Here is a 23,727-nt window from a genome sequence, read left to right as displayed (position 1 = left end):
TTTTATATTTATACTTCAAGCTTATCCTGCTCTTGTCAGAAAGAGACGCTGATATTCACACTTTTTTTTACAGGATCCTAAGAATGGCCCTGTGATTAGAAGGCTCCTCATTGCGATAATCGATCAGATTTTACAATTAAAAGGTGTAAAGAAATTTGATGATTCTATTACAACTTTGAAATGTAGAAGCTGGCGCGGTTGTAGAGAATGAACAAGTGCAACCAGCACTAGGATGGCGCAATGCCTATGGTTTTGTGCATAATATATGCCTCTACGATTACTCTTTATTTTTCTGTTCCTCATCTTTCACAGTCTCTACCGTGTTAGTACTTCCAGAGAGGCAGAAGCCCCTATGGTTCTCCCCACTATGAGAACTGATTTTGATTTGCTTACTCTCACTGAGGTAGAGGCCCCTAGGATTCTCCCCACTGTGAAAACTGCATTTGACTTGCTTCATGAGTATTACACAACCTTTACATTTGGGGGACATAAGAGAAGTACAGAGGAAGATAATGAGGGGATAAATACCTATCTAGACAATGCAGCACACTTGGGTAATAACATGTGGTATCAGCACGAGTGAAGTAGGGGAAAAGACATCTAAGGAGAGTTGCTACTTCTGCGCTCTCATACCCTATGCCATGAATACAGTGCAAACATTTATCTCCAGAGAAGCTCCAGAACACGATGCCAGATGCCTCGTTCATTTTGCAGCATCTATGACCAGAGGACAATTTCAAGGAAGTTGGGCCACTCTACGGTGGAGATTGAAATGGCTGTTTCCATTCCAGGCGATTATATCAAGACTTCACAGATGGAGAAGGAACCTGGATGGGAGAGCAAGATGCTTGTGTATCCTGCAGAAGGGCAGGAAGAGGTAGTCATGAAAGATATGAAGAGAATGGATTGAACGATATAACAGACAGCTGAATCGCCTGGATGTTCGGAACAAATTCAAGTCTTAGTCTATGGACGAGTGAAGTCCAGAAAGGATTGGAAGGAAGACTGATGTCCTGTGCAGCTCATCTACTGAAGTCAGATCTTATAACCTAGTGTCCCAGTCTGATTTCTCAGAGACAGACACACTTTGGCAAATATTGTCAATTTCTTTCAAGCCTTACTGAAAAAACATGTTGGACGATCATTCTCAGCTGTAATAAACCAATGATACAGTACGCCACAGTAAACTTCTTATGGAGTCTGAACTTAACAGCAGAATCTGAAAAATAATATCACCCGCAAGGGAGGTAAAATATTGAGTGTTTGTCGAATTGTAAATAACTGTACTTTTATTGATTGTCAATGCATGTGAAGAAAATAGTCATTATTAAGTCATGAATTGTGAATATATATATCAGGAATGTACTGTGAATGGGTATATATGTATAGATGTGTAGTTCATGAACTGGAAATATGTAGATATTAGTTTTGTTTCTTTTTTATTTTAACTTTATTATTCCCCTTTTTTATTCTTGTTTTTCTGTTCAAGAATTGTATGATTGATTGTTATTAATACCTTTTAGTATGAATCTATTTCTTATGTACAAATGTATAATTGGAAGGTTGATTAAATTCAACTAATTCAATTAATAAAAAATAAATAAAAAAAAGAAGTCAGAATATGTGCAAGAGGTACAGAGAGTAAACAAAACCTACTGACATTGCTAAAAGATGAATCGGGTCCAATGGCTGTGATCTCATTGGTGAATGCGACATTATGTTTCTGAAGAGAAGACAGGAAGCATGTGGGAGATAATATAGGCTGCAAAACTACAGTTAACGTTTCCAGAATGGGAGTAGGGACAGCCGTTCTAATGGATCGATATTGGGCTTGTGGGTTTAGGGCCTACATCAAGTTGCCCAAGGATTGGGGAGGGACGTGCTCCTTGGTTCTCATCCATGTTCCAGCATTAGTGATTCCTCAGAGTGACCTGAACATTGGAAAATTTCCAAAAGTAGATGCCCATTTGAGGAAAATAAGAGCGCTTGAATTTCTCCATCGAACCAGAACAGAGAATTGCTGCTCAGCTAAGTCAATAGAAGCGTATGACTCCATTTCGTACGAACTCTGTGACTGCATAAGCTGTCGAACCCCTTCGTCTTTCCGTCCCTCCACACTCTCCTCACCTGAGTCTTCAGAGTGGCCTGAGTTCCGTAGATTCCGCCGACTCAGGTAGTCCCGTTCTTTTTTAGGTAGCACTTGCCTGTCTCGGTGAGAAGCCACAGTGACTGCTGAATATACAGCCGTCCTGGGGCCCCTTTTCCGAGAACAGGCCGGACAAGAGGGAAAAAAAACCCACACGTGGGAAAAAACCCTTAGGATACTTCTGGCAATGAGATAGGTGAAGATCCAAGCTGGTAGGACTGGAAGCAGATGCGTGGTCCACAGGGTTGAACACAGGAAGGAAGCCCAATGCAAAGCAAGTACCGGGCCAAGGACTTTAAAGGCTTTGGTAAACAAGAGAGAAATCACAGGAGGGAAAAAACAACAGACAAAGGGAAAACTTGAGAGCCGCTAATTAAAAGAAAAGCGGCAAAGAGGGGAAAAAGACAAAACGCCCGCCGTCGGAGCGGCGAGACTAGAAAGAGAAAGCGCAGAAGTGCCGAGGGAACGGCGAGGAAGAAACTGGAAAAAACGAAAAGCCGTTGTAGAATGCAAAACCAATAAGTAGAAGAAACTGTATCCCAAGAGAAAGGGACGAGCAAGCAGAGAAGACCCGCCGCCCGCCGAGGCGAGTAGAGGGCAAAACGCTGGGTTAGCGCAAGAACCAGAGCTGCTGGAGCAGAAACCAGCAGGAGGGTTGAAACGCAGCGACTGCCGGGCTTGAAGGGCAGATATACTACTGGCAGTGCTGTGAGTGGCCATGAATCGATACCAGACACAAAGAAGGGACTTCTCCGCTCTACCTGCAGGTTAGCCTCCATCGTGGAAGGAGCCGCCAGCCGCGGTAGCGATTGCGGATGACAAACACAGGTTGTTCAGCAAGACTGCTTAAATCTTTACGACAATCTTCATGCCTGGGATCCAGACGATGGCCAATGCCAAGTGGTTGCAAATTACCAGATGGAAGCTTCTGCAGATGATCGACATCACCATAAAGGGATTCAATGCTATCAAGGAAGAGCTGACGGCCATACGACTAATGACCCTACAGAACAGATATATCCTTGACATGATCACAGAGATAGAAGCAGGAGTTTGCACCACAATCGGGCCATCATGTTGCACGTTCATACCTTCTCACGATGATGAGAATGGAACCTTGACAGAGGCCATAACTTTGCTAACGAACCTGCATAACAAGATGGAAGACGGGACTGAGGACATTATAGATGACAGTAGGTTTGCTTCCACATTCTCATGGATTCCGCAGTGGATGGTAAACATCTTCAAGTTTCGTGGAGCAATATTGGTCATGGTGATGTTTGGATTCTGTGTAATCAGGTTAATAATTGCTCAATGTAAGAAGACAGCAAAGAAGGCAGTAGGAATGAAGATCATGTTCGATGTCGAATCAGGGTTTGGACCCAAGGAATTGACTGATTAAGAAATCCGAAAATATTGTGGCCAGCATTGTAGCACCTGAAGGAACAAAGTTCCTGTATCTAAAGAATCATACGAAGTACATGGGACGATGGGTCTATTGTAATCCGAATGAACAGTGCAGTTACATGACCTGGAGTGTAGATGAACATGTCAAATCAGCCGGCACCCTGAGGGGGGTGATGAAGATCTGGACTCCAAAGAAGCCCTTAAAGAGAAAATATCAAGATGTGGAGCCCATTGAAGAAGTGGTCGATGACCGGACAAGAGGGGGGAATGTAGAGGAGAAGTTACATGATACTGCAGGAAATCCATCCCCCCTAGTGCCTAAATGTTAGAAGCATGAGTTCATGCCATGCTTGACACCAGCAGTTATGAGCATACCACAGCAAATATTTGAAAGAAGATATCCTCTGAGAAGACCCTATTAAATGTATCCCTGAAGAGATGAAAATATGAGGGAGGAACTCCATGAAGGAATATGAAAGAGGAGCTGGTGATGTCACAAGAGACTAGCGTGACCCTACGAGAATACCGGCTGATGAGAATGCATGGATCTTATAGAAACTGATGAAGTTAAGAATCGAGTAAACTTTCATATGCAGAAAAGAAGATTGCACCTGTGTGATGCACTGCGGAAAATGCAAGCTGTTCAATAACTGTACAGATGCTGTAATGCAAGTAGACTAGTGATCATAGAAGCTGTCTGTACGTAGTGAATAGGCTGCAGGCAAAGCCACCTTTGTATAGAAGCTAGACATTGGTGTCCTGAATTTAGCAAGCCCGGATGCATGGAGAGGAAAGACCGAGAACTGTGTTGCAGCAAGAATTAGCTGAGATCGTGGATACGAACTGCGAGGCTGTCTGGCCTGGAACCAAAGCTGAAGCAAGCCAAGGCTGGTTATCTATTCTTGAAGGCGGCAAACGTGAGAAGCTGAATCATCCCTTGTTAAGGTGCACAGAAAGAACACCAAGGGTGCCACATTTTATTCATTTAAGACATTTAAATTCTGCAAAATGGACCAAATCGTGGACTCCTGTCACGTGAGCCAAGGATGGAAATAGAGTTGAGCTTGGAGTACAAGAACGATAGTGCGTGCTCGCGCTCCCTTATCTGCAAGGCCAAGTTCAAAGAATCTTCATGGCAGAAGGCATGGGTGATAAAACGTTGGGCTAATTGGGTGGGGAGGTAATGTCAAGTCTGTCTCCTGGCACCTGGGTCTGAGCTTAAGTGCTGCTAAGTGAATCGAATGTTCCAGACATGGCACCATCGTGCCAACCAATTATAGAGGGCAGTATAATGAAGGGCCTTATAGTTTGAAGACCAATGATATACTGTGCACTTAATAGTGTTGAAGATTACATGTTTTAGAGGTAGGCATAAATTGTCCACCTGACAGTGGGCAGTCAATCGTAATCCCACCCCTTATAGAAAGTATATTTAGATGTTCCCCTTAACCCTATCACAATCCCTCCTTTGTTTTTCTCATTTGCCATGTAATATGTCGTCACATCTGATGTATTTTTTGTCTAAAAGGATGTTTTTGTGTAAAATGTATTGAGAGCTTGAGCGAACATCTGTTGACATCCATTGTAATTCCCCGTTTTAGATCACTGTTAATAAAACAGCAACCGTTGCCATCTTCCTGAGTTGGTTTGATTATGTGATGTCAGAGTTATTCTGCATCCCCATCTACTGCATGCACGCTATCCAGGGGGATGTACAATCACTCCCATGACTACCTCCGTCTCTAGATGAAAATCAGAGAGATGCACGTAGCTCTCATACCGATCGTTCACTTTTTACATGTATTACTATTCGTATCATAGCTACATCTGTAGGATTCATTTTTTTAGGAAAAGCTGGATGAAGTGCTATCAGCACAAAACAGACATGAACAGGTTATGTACCAATTAACTCATAATTTAACAATGATAATGGAGGTCGGTAGCTCATGTGTATTCAGCTCTTCCAAGGGCAACATTGGTTGTTTTAGTCCAAAAAGCTTGTACCTTGGCAGAGCTCTGTGTGGACTCCCGTACTGGAATAACCAGAGGATTGTACAGGTCAGGATTAAGGTACATTGACAGAGTCATTTGTCTGTCACTCAGTACTGGGATGGGAGAGGGAGGCGTAGGACATCTGGCAAACAGGACCGAGGGGCTATAAGGCCCTTAACCAACTACATTGAACATGTGGGAAATGAAAGTAACCTAAGAAGAGTTTGATGAATAAAGAATAAAAAAGACAACACAATTACAAATAGGCCAAAAAGAAATTTCGGACAAGGTTTTAATGTTGGTTAAAAAGCAGCGAGCAACAGAGAGCAAGCACACATCTTTACAGCGATTGCAGACCCTCCAGTCCTTTAATGAATCTGAAGCGCTGGAACAGCTCAGTCCCTCTCCTCAGTAAAGGGGGGAGGGGGGCCTCAGACCGTTCTGTACCTGTTGGTGCCAAACTATTGCACTTGAGGCCCCTATAGGCATCGCATCTTTGAAGGCCAAGGCCTTGTCACCAAGTTTATCAAAGTTCTTTTCAGAGAGTCAAAAGGTGCTCCGTCTCGCGTGTAGGAAGCAACCAATTGCCAAGGCCAATGAGTCATCTGCAGCATGGAGAGCAAAGGTTGGAACATGGTCTGTGAGAACCCAATGCACTGGTTGGCCAAGGTCCTTCAAGAACGTAAGGCAAGACGATGAAATTGGTTGCCCAAACCTCTTCTGTAGGATTAAGAGGTTGAAAGAACCAAAGACACCCAAGGGGATCCCAATTGAGTGAGACCACGCCACTGTCAACAGCAGCCATAATGAAATCCTTTCTCTGCCTGATCGTGGCCTGCAAGTGTCCTGGAATCCGCAAGGGAGGCAAATGTCACCCAGTTTCATGAAAAGGTGTATCCCAATTGGCAAAGAGTTTCAAAAAGTCCCAAGTTGGCTCATGTCCTTGGGAAAAGCAAAGAAATAACAAGGACCACGCAATCAATAGACAACAATGTTTAGCTCACCCTCTGGACCATCCCTGGACACATTCCCAAGCTCAGTTTACAAAGTTTAGTTGCGTGAGAAAGAAAAAGAATGTGTCGTTAAGGGATGAGGAGCGTTTCATGATGCATCAATGCAAGAGGTATAGCAGCGAGTCCACAAAGCAGTATATGCCTGAGAAAACCACCAGACACCCTAGCGGAGGACAGGATAACTGGCAACAGGTTGACCCACAGGCACAAAAAGATTCCATTGCAAGCATGCCTCCAGCCTTTGGGGAAACCAAGGTGTCTTTCCAAATCTCAAGCATTGCCGACAAGGACTCACAGGGCAAGTAGGTGCCAAACAATCATTAGACTCCTGCACCCCCATGGGCGCATCAGGCAGCATCAGGCTCGTTTGCATAACTACTTAATCGTTAGGTGAATAAACCTTGAAGTGCTATAAGATTTCTTTATGTTCAGACAACAAATGCTCAAGCAAGGTGATTTCACAACCCCATCAAGGACCACAGCGTTTGTGAACTCTACAACATTTTAGGATTCAGCAGGTTAAAGGTTCTATCATCCGTCACGCTTATTTTTACCCAGTCGGACAATTCATTCACTCATAGCCAGACCCTTAAAAAAAGACAAAGAAAAAAAAAAGATGTTTGGCCATCTCCATCAACTACACCTTTGCCAATAAGTGATCAATTCCCCAAGCGGACTAGCCACCAGGGAAAAAAAGGATTGCCGGTGCCTTTGAAAGACCGGCTGAGCAGGTGCCACGTCAGTCACATGGCAGGTTAAAAAAATCTCGTAATCTTCCTCGAGGCCAGTCATTTTGGAAATAGCTATAGTTAACTCACACTGTAAATCTCCAGCAACCGGCCTACAACACCCTCTCCCCATTCAAGTCTGTAAACCTGGTGCCGCAATCAATGAGCGCTTTCCACCAATAAGCAGGTCATGGCATGGTCAATGCTTCACTAGGTTAAAACAGCCATGTACAAGGTTGCAGGTTGCATATTTGAGGTTTGATAATCCTACTGTAAAGCGCCTAGAGGAGAAGAGGCATGTAAAGGACCAGTTGTGCAGGACAGTGGAATGAAAAAGGAAAATGCACAGTGAGGGAACACTGACTTGGAACAGAAAAAGAAATTGGACATAGAGGAACCAGGAAATGGGCCAGCAGCAGGAAAATAATAGGAAACTGGCCTCCTCACCAATGACTAGGCTGACTATGGCTGATGGGAGTTGTAGTCCAAAACATCCGGAGGGCCAAAGGTTCCAGATGCCTTCCATAGAGTTAAAAGCACGAACACTCTAATGCAAGAAGGGGGAGAATGCTATTTTGGACAGAGAAGGAAGGGGACATTGGAGAGAGAGGAAACAGAATATCCAGCCAGGGACAACTGGCATGAAACTGAGAATTGGTTGTGGAGCAGGAAGGAAAACTGACATGTAACCATAATACACAAGAGAACATTGGCAGCGAGCTGAAAGAGAGAAAAGAAAACCAACACAGAACGTGAAGGCATAACGAAACTAGCCCACAAGACCACATCTAGAACGAGGTAATCAAGTGCATGAGAACAGAGCATCTCTTACACTTCTCACTTCCATGTCTAAAACCATCCAGTCCCGTTTTTCAAGGATTTTAGGGACTTCTAGTTTTTTCCTTTCCATTTCAATTTAGAACTACAAATCGAAGAATTGCAAAACACGGAACTGGCTGGTTCTCCAACGCATTGAATGGGACACTTGGAGCACTTTAAGGACAGTGGTCATACAAAAAGAAATTCTAAATATAAAAGGAATATAAGAGCGAGTAAGAGTTGGACTGGCCTTTCCTCAACAGACCGGTGCTCCTCAGAGACCGGCAGGCTTAAAGCATAAACCTAAATTGTGGTTCTCTCGGTCTCGCTGGTCTTTGTTTTAAGAAAAGTTGAGTCCTTCCTTTAGTGTAACTTCAAGCAAACCTCTCCAAGATCTTCTAATTCCACTTAATGCCCGCGAATGGTCAGTAGGTTTCAATTTGATCACCTGACTGCTTCCACAACTGGTTGCAGATTTCTGTTTTTAAAGGAAAATCTTGATAATTGGGGAAGAATGGGCAAATATGACCAACGGCGAAAAATAACTTCTTAGTCATTTAGATTAATTTTAGATTCATTGTGGAGAAATCAACTGCGTCACAGCACCAGGACAAAAAGTCAGTCAAGCCACCACCTGATCCAAAAGTCACGGGGCTTTAAAAAAACACTCTTAGCAAACACACCTGCCACCATCAAACAAACAAGGAGAGCTCGGCAAACAGAAAAGAAGCAGATATTGTGTGCATTTCATAACTCGCAATTGTTATTATCTTATCTCACTTTGCAAAAAGAGATTAACAGCAAAAAATACACTACAGAATCCCCGTCCCTCTACCAATCTTTCAACACCCAAGCCCCACTGCACACGCACGCACGCTCCTCCCGCACCCCCAACAGAGAAATGTGCAACATGCTCACCCGAGAACCCAACACAATTCTTCAGGCGTGGCAACAATGCTGCCCCCTCAATGGCCAGGAGGAGTGTGAATACATTCAAGAGACGGTCTTGCCTATATATTTCAGGATCCAGCCTCTAAGTGAACGGAATGAGACAGCGGTTTAATTTCACATTCTGGGCAGGGAAACAAGGAATACTTTGGGGGAATGGGCCAATACGTGCCCCCGAATCCAGGAACATGTGACCCAAGCAGCGGCCCGCCCCTCCTGCACTCTATCTGGAGCATTACAGGTGGGATCTGGGGGGCCAGTCCTAGAGTGGGGAGTGAAAGGAGAACTAAGTGTCCCACCAGCGGTGATGTCTGGAAGTCTATATGAGACTTCGTTGATGTGTATGTAGACATGAAGGTCGGTCACTCAAGATTCTGCCTTCTAATGTGAAAGCTATACTCCTGAAGTACCAGAGGCTGAGATGGCGGGCACACTACACCCTGCCAAGCCCATTTTAGTTATCAAGCATGGGACCCAACTCCTCATGCTTCCCAGTGCAGCAGGAGAGAAGGAGCTGTGGTACTCTACAATAGGATATAGAAGGTTACATCGACAACCTCTCGCACACAGGATCTCTGCCAGAGGCACCACAAGATGCCCAATCTCTCTGCCCAGCTGCACCCAAAGACAGTTAGCACCACGCCCACCAATGTCACAAATAGGGTGCACTCCCTGCCCAAATGAGCTTAAAAGATGGCCACTCTCCGTATCTAGCATTGTCGAAATATGGCCGAAGCAGCAATTGAAGAGACAGAGGCGAAGGCCTCTTATTTTCTCACCTAATGATTTTTTATCGTTGGTGACATGAATAGTCCTCAAACAAAACTCTCCCAGACTGTTCCGTCCCCCAACTCTACATCCACCCCATAAACTCTTAACATCTTGGAAATGTGTGGATGATGCTCAAAGCCGAAATCTCCCATCTTCACATTTAGTCACTCATTCCAACCAGGTCTCCCCTTTTCCAAGACATTCCTATAGCTTTATGCCACCAGCAAAGGCACCGTAGCTTTTTGCATTTTTAAGAAAATGTTTAGTCCATTTCCAGCACTGCTGGGAATTGTCCATCAGGAAGTCTCAAGTCTTCTCCACTTCATCTTCTCTGAGGTGTCTGAGGGTCCTCCTGTTTTAGCTTCCTGGAGGTCCCAATCACCTCGTTCTTTCCTTCTTTTGAGTGCTACAGGATCCTCAGGCTTATACGTGCGCAGGACGAGTGCGGTGCAATATCCTGTGGATCTTGTAGAGGTCTCAAAGAAATGCCTTCTCTATGGGGTCCTACAAATGTCTGAGGCACCTTGCGTTCCTTATAAATCCGTTGTCCTTAAGGGATGGCTCCTTCCAGACCTGGGGCAGGAATATGTTTAGGGAATCGTGACAACAAAGGCACTTTGGGTCATATACTTTCAAGACAACAAAAGCAAATCATTTGAAATCGTGATAAGTCTTTCGGTCGGGACAGGCGCGCTTTGGTGGAAAGAGCCAAATCGAGGCACACAATGCTGACTGCTCCAACGCAAGGCGCAGTTTTGGTGCAGGTAGAGTGCCATGGTGGCATTAGTGCGAGACCCTCTTTGCGGGTTAGGCAGGGATCTTGCCAGGTACCCAAAGAGCACAGCAGAGATTGTGGGCCGAGGTCAGGGGTCACAGGCAGGTAATGCTTCACTCATCAAGAAGGATCAACATTCTGAAAAAAAAACCAAAAAAGATAAATTTTTAGACATAACAAGAAATGGTGCAAAGTTCATTTAGCACAAACTTTACAGATCATAGTTTGAATGTGTAGATAAATTACAGTGATATTATCAATACTCCGAGCACCGCTGTGACCAACACATGCCTTAAAAAGCCAGCATGCTGCTATCAAGCCACTCAACCAATCACAAGCCTACGTGTGCCAAGGTAGGATCCACATGTGAGTTAAAAGCGTCGCCCCAAACACAAGGCTGCACGCTCATACTCAGGAATTATCACTGAGCTAAGTGCTTCCTTACTTACCAACTTTGACTGCTCGCAAAGAAACCTAGCTCTGAGCTCCCATCACAAGCCCACAGCATCCCAATCTACCTGTGAGCCACAGCAATTGCACAGGCCTTCTTCTGAGAACTCCACTTTAGCTTTGAAGGTCAGTGAGCGGGCAGCACCTAGCATGTATGGCCTTCATCTGAGAACTCCACTCTAGCGTTGAAGGTCAGTGAGCGGGCAGCACCTAGCACCTATGGTCTTCATCTGAGAACTCCACTCTAGCGTTGAAGGTCAGTGAGCGGGCAGCACCTAGCATGTATGGCCTTCATCTGAGAACTCCACTCTAGCGTTGAAGGTCAGTGAGCGGGCAGCACCTAGCATGTATGGTCTTCATCTGAGAACTCCACTCTAGCGTTGAAGGTCAGTGAGCGGGCAGCACCTAGCATGTATGGCCTTCATCTGAGAACTCCACTCTAGCGTTGAAGGTCAGTGAGCGGGCAGCACCTAGCATGTACGGCCTTCATCTGAGAACTCCACTCTAGTGTTGAATGTCAGTGAGCGGGCAGCACCTAGCATGTATGGTCTTCATCTGAGAACTCCACTCTAGCGTTGTAGGCCAGTGAGCAGGCAGCACCTACCATGTATGGCCTTCATGGGGGAACTCCACTCTAGCTTTGAAGGTCAGTGAGCGGGCAGCACCTAGCTATGTGGTGTGGACAGAGTGCCTTGACCGCTCATTCTGTATGCTAGCACACACCTTTACCGTTTGAGAACCCTCCTCCTGGGTGGAGATCATGCTGTATATAAAACTAGAAATAAACATGTTACCATATCAAAAAATGTACTGTACAACGCCTAGGCCATGTCAAGGCACTGAGATGTGCGCATCATGTAAGCTGGAGCAGACACCCAGAAGGTGTAGGATTGGTAGTGCGGGTCCTGTGCAATGGCCAATGCTCCATACTGTTAGGGCATGCTATGAGGTGGGTTAGGCTCATACAGCAGGCTTGATGCTTGCGAGTGCAGCCCCTTGGGATGGTGCGCTCTGGGAAATTCTCCTGGATTAGTATAGGACAGTGTGTTCGCAAAGCCCCATGGGATGGCGATGCCCGTTGGGGTTTTGTCATGCTGAGGTAGATGCCAATGTTAAATTGGATTACAATACCAATTACTGTAACTTTATTTAGCACCATTGGTATACTTCAAGTACTCTTTATGGCTCGGTTAGTTTAGTACATCAGAGCATTCCCAATGCTCGATTCACGTCTGCTTTAAAACCAGTGTGACCGACCACATCCACCCATCCACATTAAGCATCACTGCTTCTCCCAGAGCTCTACCCACAGGCTGACTGAGTTGTTACTTCTACTAAGTAGGATCTGGAGTAGGGGGAAGCCCCCTCTGCATCCTGGGTAGATAAGACATGCATTACTTACCGTAATAGCATTTCTGATGATTGTATCTGCTTAGATTCACATGCTGTGCACATGGTCCGACATCCAGTGGTAACAGCAGAGTATTGCATTTGTCTTTCGGGGACGGAAAGGGGACGTCTGCATAGGCGTGTCTGTAACACTATCCCTATCGTGACGTGTAGTGTACCCAAAATCCCTCACGCGCAGAGGTCCCTCCGATTGTATTTTTTCTGTCATGAGGGAGCCCAAGGCTATTGTGAGTGAGTACATGAAGAAGAGAGAAGTAGTAAGACGTCTATGTTCCTTCCACCCCGAGCGGAGAGGTAGGGAGGGCGCATGTGAATCTAAGCAGATACATTCATCAGAAATGCTATTACGGTAAGTAATGATTGTCTTCTGATGCTTGTTAATCTGCTTATAATCACATGCTGTGCATAGACCAGAGAGCAGTACCCGGAGTTGGAGGTGGGTTGTGAGAAGGAACAGTAGAGAAAAGATGTCTTAATACTGCTTGTCCCACCTGAGAATCAGACCTGAACGAATGTCTAGGCAATAGTGTTTTGTAAAGGTGTGTACAGAACTCCAGGTTGCCGCTTTGCAAATGGACTCAAGGGGAACATTGGTAATGAATGCTATGGATGCCCCACTGCCCCGAGTAGAATGTGCTCTAGGCTTGAAGGGCAGTTCTCTCTTAGCAAGAGTGTAACATAGTGTGATGCATTTGATAATCTACCTTAAAAAAGTCGATTTAGAGATAGGATCCCCTTCTCTACCAGCTGCCACTGAAACAAATTGGTTTGTTTTCCTCAGCAGTTTAGTTCTTTCCAGGTAGAACATGACTGCCCTGCGCACATCTAGTGCGTGTAGGATACTTTCGGCCATGCTAGTAGGATTCTGGAAAAAGGTAGGTAGTTCAATCAATTGGTTCACATGGAACTTCGAGATGAATTTAGAGGCAAATCTGGCGTGAGTGCACAGAACTATCTTATCCCTGTGGACTGTAACAAAAGAGTCTAGAACAGAAAGTTCCTGTAGTTCGCTAACCCTTCTAATAGAAGTGATAGCCACTAGGAAGGCCGTTTATAAGTCAGGTCTTTTAGACTTGCTTTATGCAATGGCTCAAAGGGAGCTCCCATGAGCCTGGTCAAAACCACATTTAGGTCCTATCCAGGAGCTGGGTGAGAAATGGGAGGATAAATCCTCTTAACCCCTTCCATAAAGGCCTTAATCACTGGTATCTTCCACCACAACACCTTTTGTTGTGATGTGGTGTAGGCTGAGAGAGTAGCCAGATGAACCTTTAGGGAATTGAAGACCAACCCAGTGTCTAACAGACGGATAAGGTACAGCACAATGTGTGTGGGTGAGCAATCGATGGGATTGACGCCCTTGGAATTATACCAGATGACAAAACATTTCCATTTGCTGGCATAGCAATAACGTGTGTTAGGTTTTCTAGCTTCCCTGAGTATGTCCATGCACCTCTGAGGAAGCTGTAGGTGTCCAACTCTATGACCTCAGGAGCCAGGCTGCTAAATTCAGAGTTTGTGGGCATGGGTCTAGGGTCTCCCCCTGTCCTGAGACAACATGTTGTATGGGCAGGGTAGTTTTACTGGTGGGGAGAAGGACATTTCCATCAGATGAGCGAAACAGGGTTGGCGGGTGGAAAAGCGTAGACAAATTTCCCTGACTATGTTATCCAGAGACCGTTCCCCTTGGAGCGGTTCTGGGGGTACCTAGAGACGTAGTCTTGGCATTGGGCGTTCTCCTGAGTTGCAAACAGGTCGATCACTGGGAAGCCCCATTCTGCGAAGACATTGGACACAATGTCTTCGTGCAGACACCATTTGTATTCTTCGGGCAGAGGAAAATCTCTGCTGAGCACGTCTGCCAGGAGATTGAGTTCCCTTGGAACATGTTGGGACAACAGAAACATCTTGTGTCCGAGAGCCCATATCCAAATGTTTTGGGACAGCTTGGATAGCCCTGGAGAGTGAGTGCGCCCCTGTTTGTGCAGGTAATACATGGTTGTAGTGTTGCCTTTTAGAATCAGCACCGTTTTCCCTTGTAGTTGCATGTGAAAGGCCTTTAATGCCTTGAACACCGCTAATAGCTCCAGTAAATTTATATGGTTGGACGCTACTTGAGGGGACCACACTCCATGTGCTGTCTGCTCAAGCAGGTGAGCCCCCCCCACCCTGTGAGAGATGCATCTGTCCTGAGAGTGGCTTCCACTGCAGGGGTGGTGAAGGTCTTCCCCTTCAAGAGGTTTTCTCTTGACCACCACTGCAGAGAGAGAACGAGGGCTGGTGAGACAACTACCAGACCTTCCCATTGTCCACTGGCCTGACACCACTGGCTGTTGAGCCACTCCTGCATGGGACGCATGCGCAGCCGCGCATGGGGATCCAGGTATATGCACGACACCTTCATTCCTAGCAAACGCATGGCTTTGCGCACCGTCACCTCCCGACTTTCTACATTTTGAGGGATCTGAAAAAGCATGTTCTGAACCCTCTCGTTGGAGGGGAAGACGAGGCTGTCTTTCGTCCGGATTAGAGCTCCCAGAAATTGTTTTATTTGACTTGGGACTAGACTGGATTTCTTCTCCTTGATAGAGAACCCCAGACTGAACAGAAGGTCTACGGTTTTTTTGGGTGTTCAAAAAACATGTGTCGTACAAGTCCCCTGTTATAAGCCAGTCATTGAGGTAAGGGTAAACCAGAACGGATAACCTGCGCAGGTGAGCTGCAGCTACTGCCAGGACCTTTGTAAAACACCTTTGGCGCTGAGGCGATGCCGAAGGGGAGTACCTTGAATTGGTAATGCTTGTCCTCTATCATGAACCTTAGATATTTTCTGTGCGCTGGCAACATTGAAATATGGAAGTATGCATCTTTCATGTCCAATGTTGCCATGTAGTCCCCCTGTTTCAACAGTGGGACTACCTCCTTTAGCATTACCATGCAAAACTTCTGAGGTTTTATGAACTTGTTCGCTGGGCGCATGGTGAGGTAATTTTCTGGGTACAAGGAAGTACACTGAATAAATACCCTTGTTTACCTGAAGAATAGGGACTTCTTCTATGGCGTCCTTTCCCAGCAGCGCTTCCACCTCTTTATTCAGGATCTCCAGATAGTCTGGTGAAAGGCACCATGAGCGCAGTGGTCTGAATTGTGGAGGTCGGGCGAATTCCACGCAGTACCTGTGGGCGACCGTCTTTATGACCCACTGGTCTGAAGTTATCCCCTCCCATGCCGTGAGGAAAGACGTTAAGCATCCGCCGACCTGGGTGACATGGGAGGGGACCTGGATCTGATGGTCATTTCGGACCGGAGGCTGCGGCTCCTCTAGGATTGGGGCCTCTACCTCTGGCTTTGCCGCATCGCTGAACCCTTGGAGGGTAGTATGCAGGGCTTCCTGATGTTTGTCTGGCATTGAAGTTTCCCGCGCCATAGTTGTTACGCCTGGGACTGCCCTCGAAAGGACCGCCGAGAATTATTTCTTCTCTGGGGGGAAGGTCTTTGAGTGATTTGTTGCAGAGACATGTTTCTAGGGCCTCATCGACTGCCTTTCCGAAGAGGTTAGCTTCTTCAATTGGTTTATTGATAAGCAAGACCTGTGTTTCAGGTTTAAACCCTGAGGTACGCAGCCAAGCATGCCTTTTGTGTAAGGTTCCTTGGGCCAGAGACCTGCCTGCTGTTTCAGCGCTGTCCATAGTATTTTTTATTACATTTTGGTTCACCTGTCTGCCTTCGGTCACAATAGTGAGAAACTTGGACCTGACGGGCTCTGGAACCTCCTGGAGACCTTCCTGTACTAGGTTCCATTGAGCGTTAGCATAACTCGCCAATAGCGTAGTGTTATTTGCTTTGCGCGTAGTACATACGGCAGCCGAGGTAACCCGTTTACCTAGAGCATATAGCCTCTTGGAGGCGCCTCGCCGTAGCAAGGGTGCTCCTGCCCTTTTCCGGGTGGTAGTCACTACCAGCGAATCGGGGGTGGCGTGCCCTTTAATGCATTGAGGTTCCGAAGGAGCTGGCTGAAATAACCTTTCAGCTCTTGGGTTCATTGCCCGGGTTTGAGCTGGCGACACCAGGGTGGGAGCCAATCTTCTCTTAATAGAATTAAGGAGGGGGAATGGCCTGGCTAGAGGGAGGTTTCTCCTTAAGAATATCCCCTACAAAGTCCTGATCAGGCACTGCCTCTTGAGTAGAGAATTGAAAATGCTCAGCTGCCTTCTTTAACATGGTATTGAAGGCCATCTGGTCATCTACATGCAAGGCCTGGCAAGCCGGGGTGGACGAAGGGGAATCCAGGCACAACACATCAGTGTCCTGATCTTGATGGGGAAGCGTCCATGGGTCCGTCCCCACTTGATGGGTTTCTTCCCAATTGTCTGTGGCATCTGCCTGGTCCTCCTCATAATTCTGTAGGAAGGAAGGTTAATCTTCACTATAAATGTCCCTATAAGTATACATCTGGATAATGTCTTCATGCTGGATCGGGACAGAAGGATGATCTTCTTGGAAATGTGAAGCAGACTGAAGATTGGGCTCTCCACGAGATTTTTTCGGGAAAGGATGCTCAGAAAAACTGATAATTCTTTCAAGATGGTCCATACGCCCTTCAACTTTCTCTTTAGTCCATTTAGAGGACCCTGAAGGGCCTACGTGTGGGAAAGTGTCGTCTTCTGCCATTTGAGGCCGAAAATTGTCTCTTAGGGTGTTGGAAAGAGGCTCTTGACTGTCCTCATAGGTATCGTGAGAATCGGGGCACCATGGCGTATCCAAAGATTTGTCCGTGCCCTGCACTATGTTTGTTGGAGGAACAGGAATAAGCCCAACCGCCAAAGTAATTCTCCCGATGCTCTGTTCAATTATCGCCGAATCGGCGTGAGCTAGTGAGTCCGACTTATTGCCTTCCGTGGCTTTTGAGGGCCTAGCGGTTGTATTTTCGCCTTGAGGCCTAGTTGCGATTTTTGGGCCTACCGCGGCCTTCGGGATTTCCGCGCTTCGATGTGTAATCTTGATTTAGGGTTAGCGCCCTTCTTTGCCTTAGAATGCCCTATCGCAAGACGCTGCTGCAGATGCGGAGAAGGCTTTCGATCTGTACGATCTGAGGAATCCGCTGAAATTTTCGACGGTCCTGCTTGCGCTTTAACCTTTTTTTGACGTACCTGTCGAAATAGGTGTAGGGCTTGGGTGCTTAGTGAAATGCGATTGTACGCCCCTGTCACCGGGTGTTGTCTCTGAAGCGAGACCAGAGTTAGGCCTTAAAGGGTCGGGGACGGGCGTGGCGGACCTCGAGGTCTATCACATCCGCAACGGATGTTTGGTCATCTGAGGTACCCCCTGTCACTTCTGGCGGGTGTGGCGGTGGGGGAAAGGGAGTCCGCCCGCGACATACCGTAAGCGGCCCACCGCTTTACACGCTGCTCCTTAAGGGTCTTAGGCCAAAGGAGTTTACAAGCCGCACACCGCTTCTCGTCGTGATCTAAGGGGATACAGGAGTTGCACGTCCTGTTGCACGTTGTGTTCGTCCTTCAATGGATATCTGACCCTACACTTAGGGTAGAACCCAAAAGGAGTCCTTTCCATAGCAAAAGGGGATGATGACCAGACCTAGAGGGGAAAGAGGAAAGACATACCGCAAATATGGCCACCCCGACCCCACTTTCCCTACAGTACAGGCCGGTAGAAGGCCCGGCCACGTGGATGCTTCAGCCGCCGGATCGTAGGCGCCGAAATCCACCACCGTAGACAAGTCCCCCATAGTCTTCGTCAAAGTTGTTCTTGGCGTCGAAATGACTTAAGGGGGGAATAACCGACAAGTCGGTTTAGGATAAACAATGTCTCTTATGTAAGAGCGCCGCTTTAGGGTGACCAGTTATCTGGGTGGAAAAAAACAATCTGAGGGACCTCGGCGCGTGAGGGATTTTGGGTACACTACATGTCACGATAGGGATAGTGTTACAGACATGCCTATGCCGACGTCCCCCCTTTCGGTCCCCGAAAGACAAGATGCAATTCTCTGCGGTTACCACTGGATGTCGAACCATATGCACAGCATGCGATTCTAAGCAGATTAACAAGCATCAGAAACTTCCCTCCCAGGCCTTGTCACTGGGAGGACCCGTAAGAGCCTGTCTGGGGTCAATGTCTATAAAACTGGTAACACTGAAAGACATTTGTATGGCTATTTGGTAAAAAATAAAAAGGCACGTGGGCGACTCCCTTAATGGCCTTCTGCCAACCATGCTTCGCCATCTCGTTTACGATCTTCCTCTCCACCCAGCTCTGCCCATTCCCACTGAGCTTTACGTTCCTCCTGCCACTCAAAGTCTCGGTTTCCCATTCACACTGTCTCTGCTGGTCCTTGCCCCTTCCCTACATGCATGGTCTATAGCTTTGGCCCAAGGTCACCCCATTCCAATCAATGTATTCCTCCACATTCCACCACCAGCAATGGGGCCACTCTCGCTGTTCTCTGGGTGTCACTCTCATCTCCACAGTAACTGCCCTGCAGAGCCTCCTCTCTCATTGCCATGCTTATGTTATGGCATCTGTCTCTGTGCCTTCTTACCCACCGGAAGAGGGGTGGTTCGAGGAACTGCAGAAAACAAACTCATGGCTAGCGTCATTAGAAATAAACTATCTTGCACTTTCCATTTTCTGCCAGTATCTGGGGTTCAAAGGGTCAGATTTCTGCAGCCCTTGCAACCTGCACACATTCTGAAAAAGAGATCTCCCTCCCTGCTCTCGCCCCCTCATTCCCCCACCTGATCAGGCTTTTAAGACAACCATGTGCCAGGCCTAGTGCTCTGCCTACTGCAATGAACTATTGGATTCTGTCACTTCTGCCCAGCGGGAGCCTTACCCTGTGAGGCTAGAGAGGTGAGCCTGCTACGCAATATCCTCCCTAGGGTTAGAGGCAAGCAGAACCTCACTGAGAGAGACTCCCGCTCTGGGGACAAGGACTCCCGTTCCTGTGAGGAACTCCCTAAACAAAGTACCACTACTCGTTCAATAACACTCTGAAAGAAGACATGAAGAACATCACGTCTTCCATCATCAACACAATTCATAACATGGTATTGTCAACAAAATGCATCATTGGTGTCTATGAAAGAAAACTTAAAGGAAACTGGGGCGAAGAAAATCACTGGAAATATACTGAGTAGGAATCTAAAAGAAAAGAAGGACTTTGACAAGAAACCAGGGAAGCCCATGAGCACGTCATAAAACGGAGAAGCGGGCCCCTGGAAAGATAGCGAGCCCGGGAGTTTCAAATCAGTCAAGACCCGTTGAAGGAGTCCTGGACACGCAGCGTCCGATCCGCGAAAGTGACTAATGTGAAGCGTCCAACACAACGCATTAGGAAAGGGAGAGACGCTGAACGCCAAGCTGTGTCGTACCGAAAGGTGTCCTGCATCTGAGCAGAGAAAAAGGGGTCACGGTACACCTGAAGGTCCCTGACCAACACTGACATCACCTCGGCGGAAGTGTTGCAGAGTGAAGCAAATGAAGGAGGAACAGTCCATGACGTTCCTGAAGAAGCAAGAAGCCATTCTCACAGAGGAAGCAGAAGGTCCCATTCTATTAAGAACCCCAGTGACGTGGAAAATGGAGAAGCAGGAGTGGGACTGAAGAGAGAACCGCTACTGGAACGTTCATACTTGTCTCAGTCAAGATAAAGTATTACAAATACCCGATAAGAGGGAGAATCATTATTGGAAAGTTCGTATTTGTCCCAATCAAGATAACGAGCGGGCAATAAACTACTGGTAGAAATTGTGTGAGAATAAGGATAAAGGTGCTGACATATCCTGGGAAAGGCAAAGTGGTAATAAATCATAGGAGAAGAGAATACAAAGAAAAAGAAGAGAAAGCAAGCTAAGGTAACCATCAAGACCTAGAAGAATCCAGTATCTGAACTGTGAGACTTGAGAGCAGTTGCTAAGAACTATCTACAAATATTATATTGAAATGGTGTGTTGGGGAAAAATATCAGTGTTCCACCAGCACAAGGAAAGTGCAATGACTAACCTCAGAATAATACATCATAGTGTCTATAAATGGTCCCACCATGTAAAAGAAAAATATACGTTGCACAAATGGGCACAAATAGCTTATCGCAACCCCCTAAATATTGAAACTGTGAAGAAATTCGAATTTAGTAAAATTGGCAATGTGCTTACGTTGTGGCATCGAGCAGTTTACTGTCTCAGAGTGAAGACATCTGAAAACTGTTTGCTGCAAGTTTTCAAAGAAGTTCAGTTTTGTAATGTAGAATTGCTTCAATAATTTGGAAGCAAAACTATAAAATCAGAATTTGGAAAGAAATGGACTATGAATTACAGTCCTGGTCTACTTATTCAAGTTATTGGTCTTGGTCTAGTTATTCAAGTTTCTGTTTCCTTCCTTCCTTCCTTATTTATTGAGTATTTATAAAGCGCCTATACAGCAAATGGTGTTTCAAGGCACCACAAGACAAAAGATTGGGTGGGAGGGGGCAGGGGAGAAAAACAACAATAATGGTCCTATGAGGCGGAAGTGGAGTGAAAGTGGTGTTTGTTGGTGTTGACGAGAAAGACGGCTGGAGACTGTGCACTGCTTGCCCTTTAATCAGAGGAGGAGCTGAGGACTTTCTACCACTACTAAAACTCCCTTCCCCGTGTGAGCGGAGTGGAAGAGGAGTGAAAGTGGTGTTTGTTGGTGTTTGCCGGTTTTGGCAGGGATGGCGTCCCTCCGGGTTGAAAGCGGCCCGTCGCCAGTAACGATCGTTCGGCCAGCAGGAGGCTTGGCTGTGACTTCCCTGGAAATGGACCCTAGAGAGATGCCAGCGAAACTGAAGATCCAGCCATCTGAGGCCAGAACCAGGCAACAGGTGAGACAAAGATTTAACTCCCACCCCCCTGTAGCATGAGACAACCGCAGCTATCACCCCCAGGGTCGAGATACGGCCAAAAGACTTTAACAATCTCGCCTCACCTTCCGGCGGAATCAGACTACGTCGTCCTCTGATAAATGGAACTGCTGGAGGGAGAGGGAGAAGGAAGATGAACTTCCATGAGCCCCCCTCCGCCAAACACAACACTTACTCCGTTGAGAATGGGGACGTTTGAGCCGACAGGTGACAGGGCGGAGGAGAATGTTGAGCCTGCCGCGCAGCCTCTCGATCAGTTCGAGCGGGACGGAAACTCCAATTCCTACGTTCAACCCACCTTCGGATGAGGTGGAGCCTCCTCAATGTGAAGTGGAAGGTGAAGCAAGAATTGCGCCCCCTAGTAGGCTTGAGGGGGTGAATTGCAGACCACTGTTATCCCTAAGTGGTCTGTCTGGACAAGGATTGGAAGATGGCCCAGTTGTGACCATCTCCGAGGGAGGAAATGCGGAGGGGCGAGGCTGTTCTAGCCCCTTGCTGATGAGGGAGGGGTGAAAGTCGAGTGGCAATTCGATTGCGGCCGAAGACATGGGCCTGCTGGATGACGTCTTTTCCCCTCCCCAAGGGAACGAAGATCTAAACTTATGAAGTGACAAGGAAGCACCTGCTAGAGATGAAGTGCTGGCTACAGCGGAGGCAAAGCGGGGGGAAATTAGCAAAGTCAGAGAATCCCCACTCGCCACTGCAGGAGATACATGTGTCAGAAGGGTCTATGGACATGCACAGACCAGCTGGCAATTGTGGAATACTCCCAGATCAACATAGAATTACAAAGAATGGGCATTTAAATAAAGGGAGCAGTTCCTGGGAAGAATTTGGAGATTGGACAATGACTCCTACTAAGGCTGCTAGAATAGTGGGCCCGGACAACCTCCTAAACTTAGAACTGGAATCCAGAGTTGGAGGAGAAGGACCTTTACTGAACCCAGGAAGCTGTACAACGGCAAAATACCGGGCCCCAGAAAAAAAGATCTTAGCAATACCAAGCTGGCAGATCAGCTGATCCACGACCTCTCGACCTTGACAGGTAAAATAAAAAGACCGAAGAGAAAAAGTCTCTCCTTTGTCAAAGAAAAAATCGCAGCGTTGGATCTAGATTCATTTCCAGCGCTGGAGAGCCATAAAGACCTTGATACAGGGGTGACTAATGCCCAGGTACCCCATGTAAGCTTGAAGGACAAAACCTCCTCAGGGCTGGGAGAACTACAGAGTGAAGAGTGCCGGCTACAGAAAGCGATCGACATTTCAAAAAAAGAAAGAGCAGAGGATATGGTGCATACATACAAAATATAGTGACATCAGCCTTAACAATCACTCTGGCACCTTTCCTCAAGCTGTATGAAAGTATCAATGACTCATTAAAAGAAGTATATGAGAGGAACTTAAACACAAAGGAACAAGTAAACAACTTGGAACTGTATGTGAGAAGACAGGAAGAACGCACAGATAAGGAAGCAGAGCTGTCTAGATCTTGGCAAAATAGACTGAGTGAATTGGCACGAAGATACGGCACAAAGAGACTCCAACGATAAGTCAATTCTTATGGAGGCTTTACTGGAGGATTGTAAATGGATGCATACTCTTTATAAAAAAGAGATACCACAAGAGCAACCATTTCAGTGTCCAAGTGACACCAATAAGCAAAGCGATGAGACGGAGAACAAAGTGGGTGCAAGGAAGTCGGGCCCTATGAGATTGGGAATAGCAAATAATAATATTATCGAGAACAACATACACCCACGACTTGAAGATCCCAAAGAGCTGAGTAAAAGAGCCCCAGCTGGGGTGCAGGAGAAAACAAACTACTTAATCTTTGAGGTCTTGGATTAATCGGACGCAATGCAGGAAGATGGTATATGTGGTTTAAAGGATGAGAAAGTGGGGAAAAAGCCCAAAAACCAACCAAAGAAGCGGAAAGCCAATGGCCCGAGGGCTTTTGTACGGAATATCCAAACTCTCCTGAGGGGGGGGGGGAGAAGTTCATTGCGCAAAAAGAGAGAAGAGAAATGGTGATAGTGATCCCACAGCCGGACCTGGCTACTGTTTTAGATGAAGAAGAGGTAATTATACTCGAGAATGAAGAGCTGGAATCATCATCCTTGGAATCAAGAGGGTTGCCTCAGCGATATTATTGAAATTGTAGAAAGAAACAAGGAAGATGAGGAGTGGAATAATCTCAGTTCATCGGATTGGGTAGAAATTGATCGACAAATGAGAGACAGAACACATGAGAAGAGCTCACCAGTGAGAGATCAAGGAAAGATAAGCTTCTGAACATGAAAAAAGGTCAAGGAAGGCAAGTGGAATTGAAAGAGAGAAAGGGCCTCTCGGAACAGCCAAAGAAGCCCAAA

At 46.5% G+C, this 23,727-nt stretch overlaps 1 protein-coding gene across 1 annotated transcript in view; it reads right to left on the bottom strand.

Annotated features, from left to right (window-relative positions):
• Nucleotides 1-5,820: 5,820 nt before the first annotated feature.
• LOC138567117 (insulin receptor substrate 1-like) overlaps nt 5,821-23,727 on the bottom strand; it is a 488,944-nt gene continuing 471,037 nt past the window's right edge. Inside the window, exon 3 of the mRNA XM_069645005.1 lies at nt 5,821-10,737. Coding sequence (XP_069501106.1) covers nt 10,730-10,737 — 8 coding nt within the window. The 3' untranslated portion in view covers nt 5,821-10,729. The remainder of the gene's footprint in view (nt 10,738-23,727) is intronic.

The sequence above is a fragment of the Ambystoma mexicanum genome, chromosome 1p (assembly GCF_040938575.1).
Source record: "Ambystoma mexicanum isolate Mex_15411 chromosome 1p, UKY_AmexF1_1, whole genome shotgun sequence".
Lineage (NCBI taxonomy): Eukaryota > Metazoa > Chordata > Amphibia > Caudata > Ambystomatidae > Ambystoma > Ambystoma mexicanum.
The sequence above is the reverse complement of the archived record's forward strand: the minus strand, read 5'-3'. Positions and strand labels throughout refer to the sequence as shown.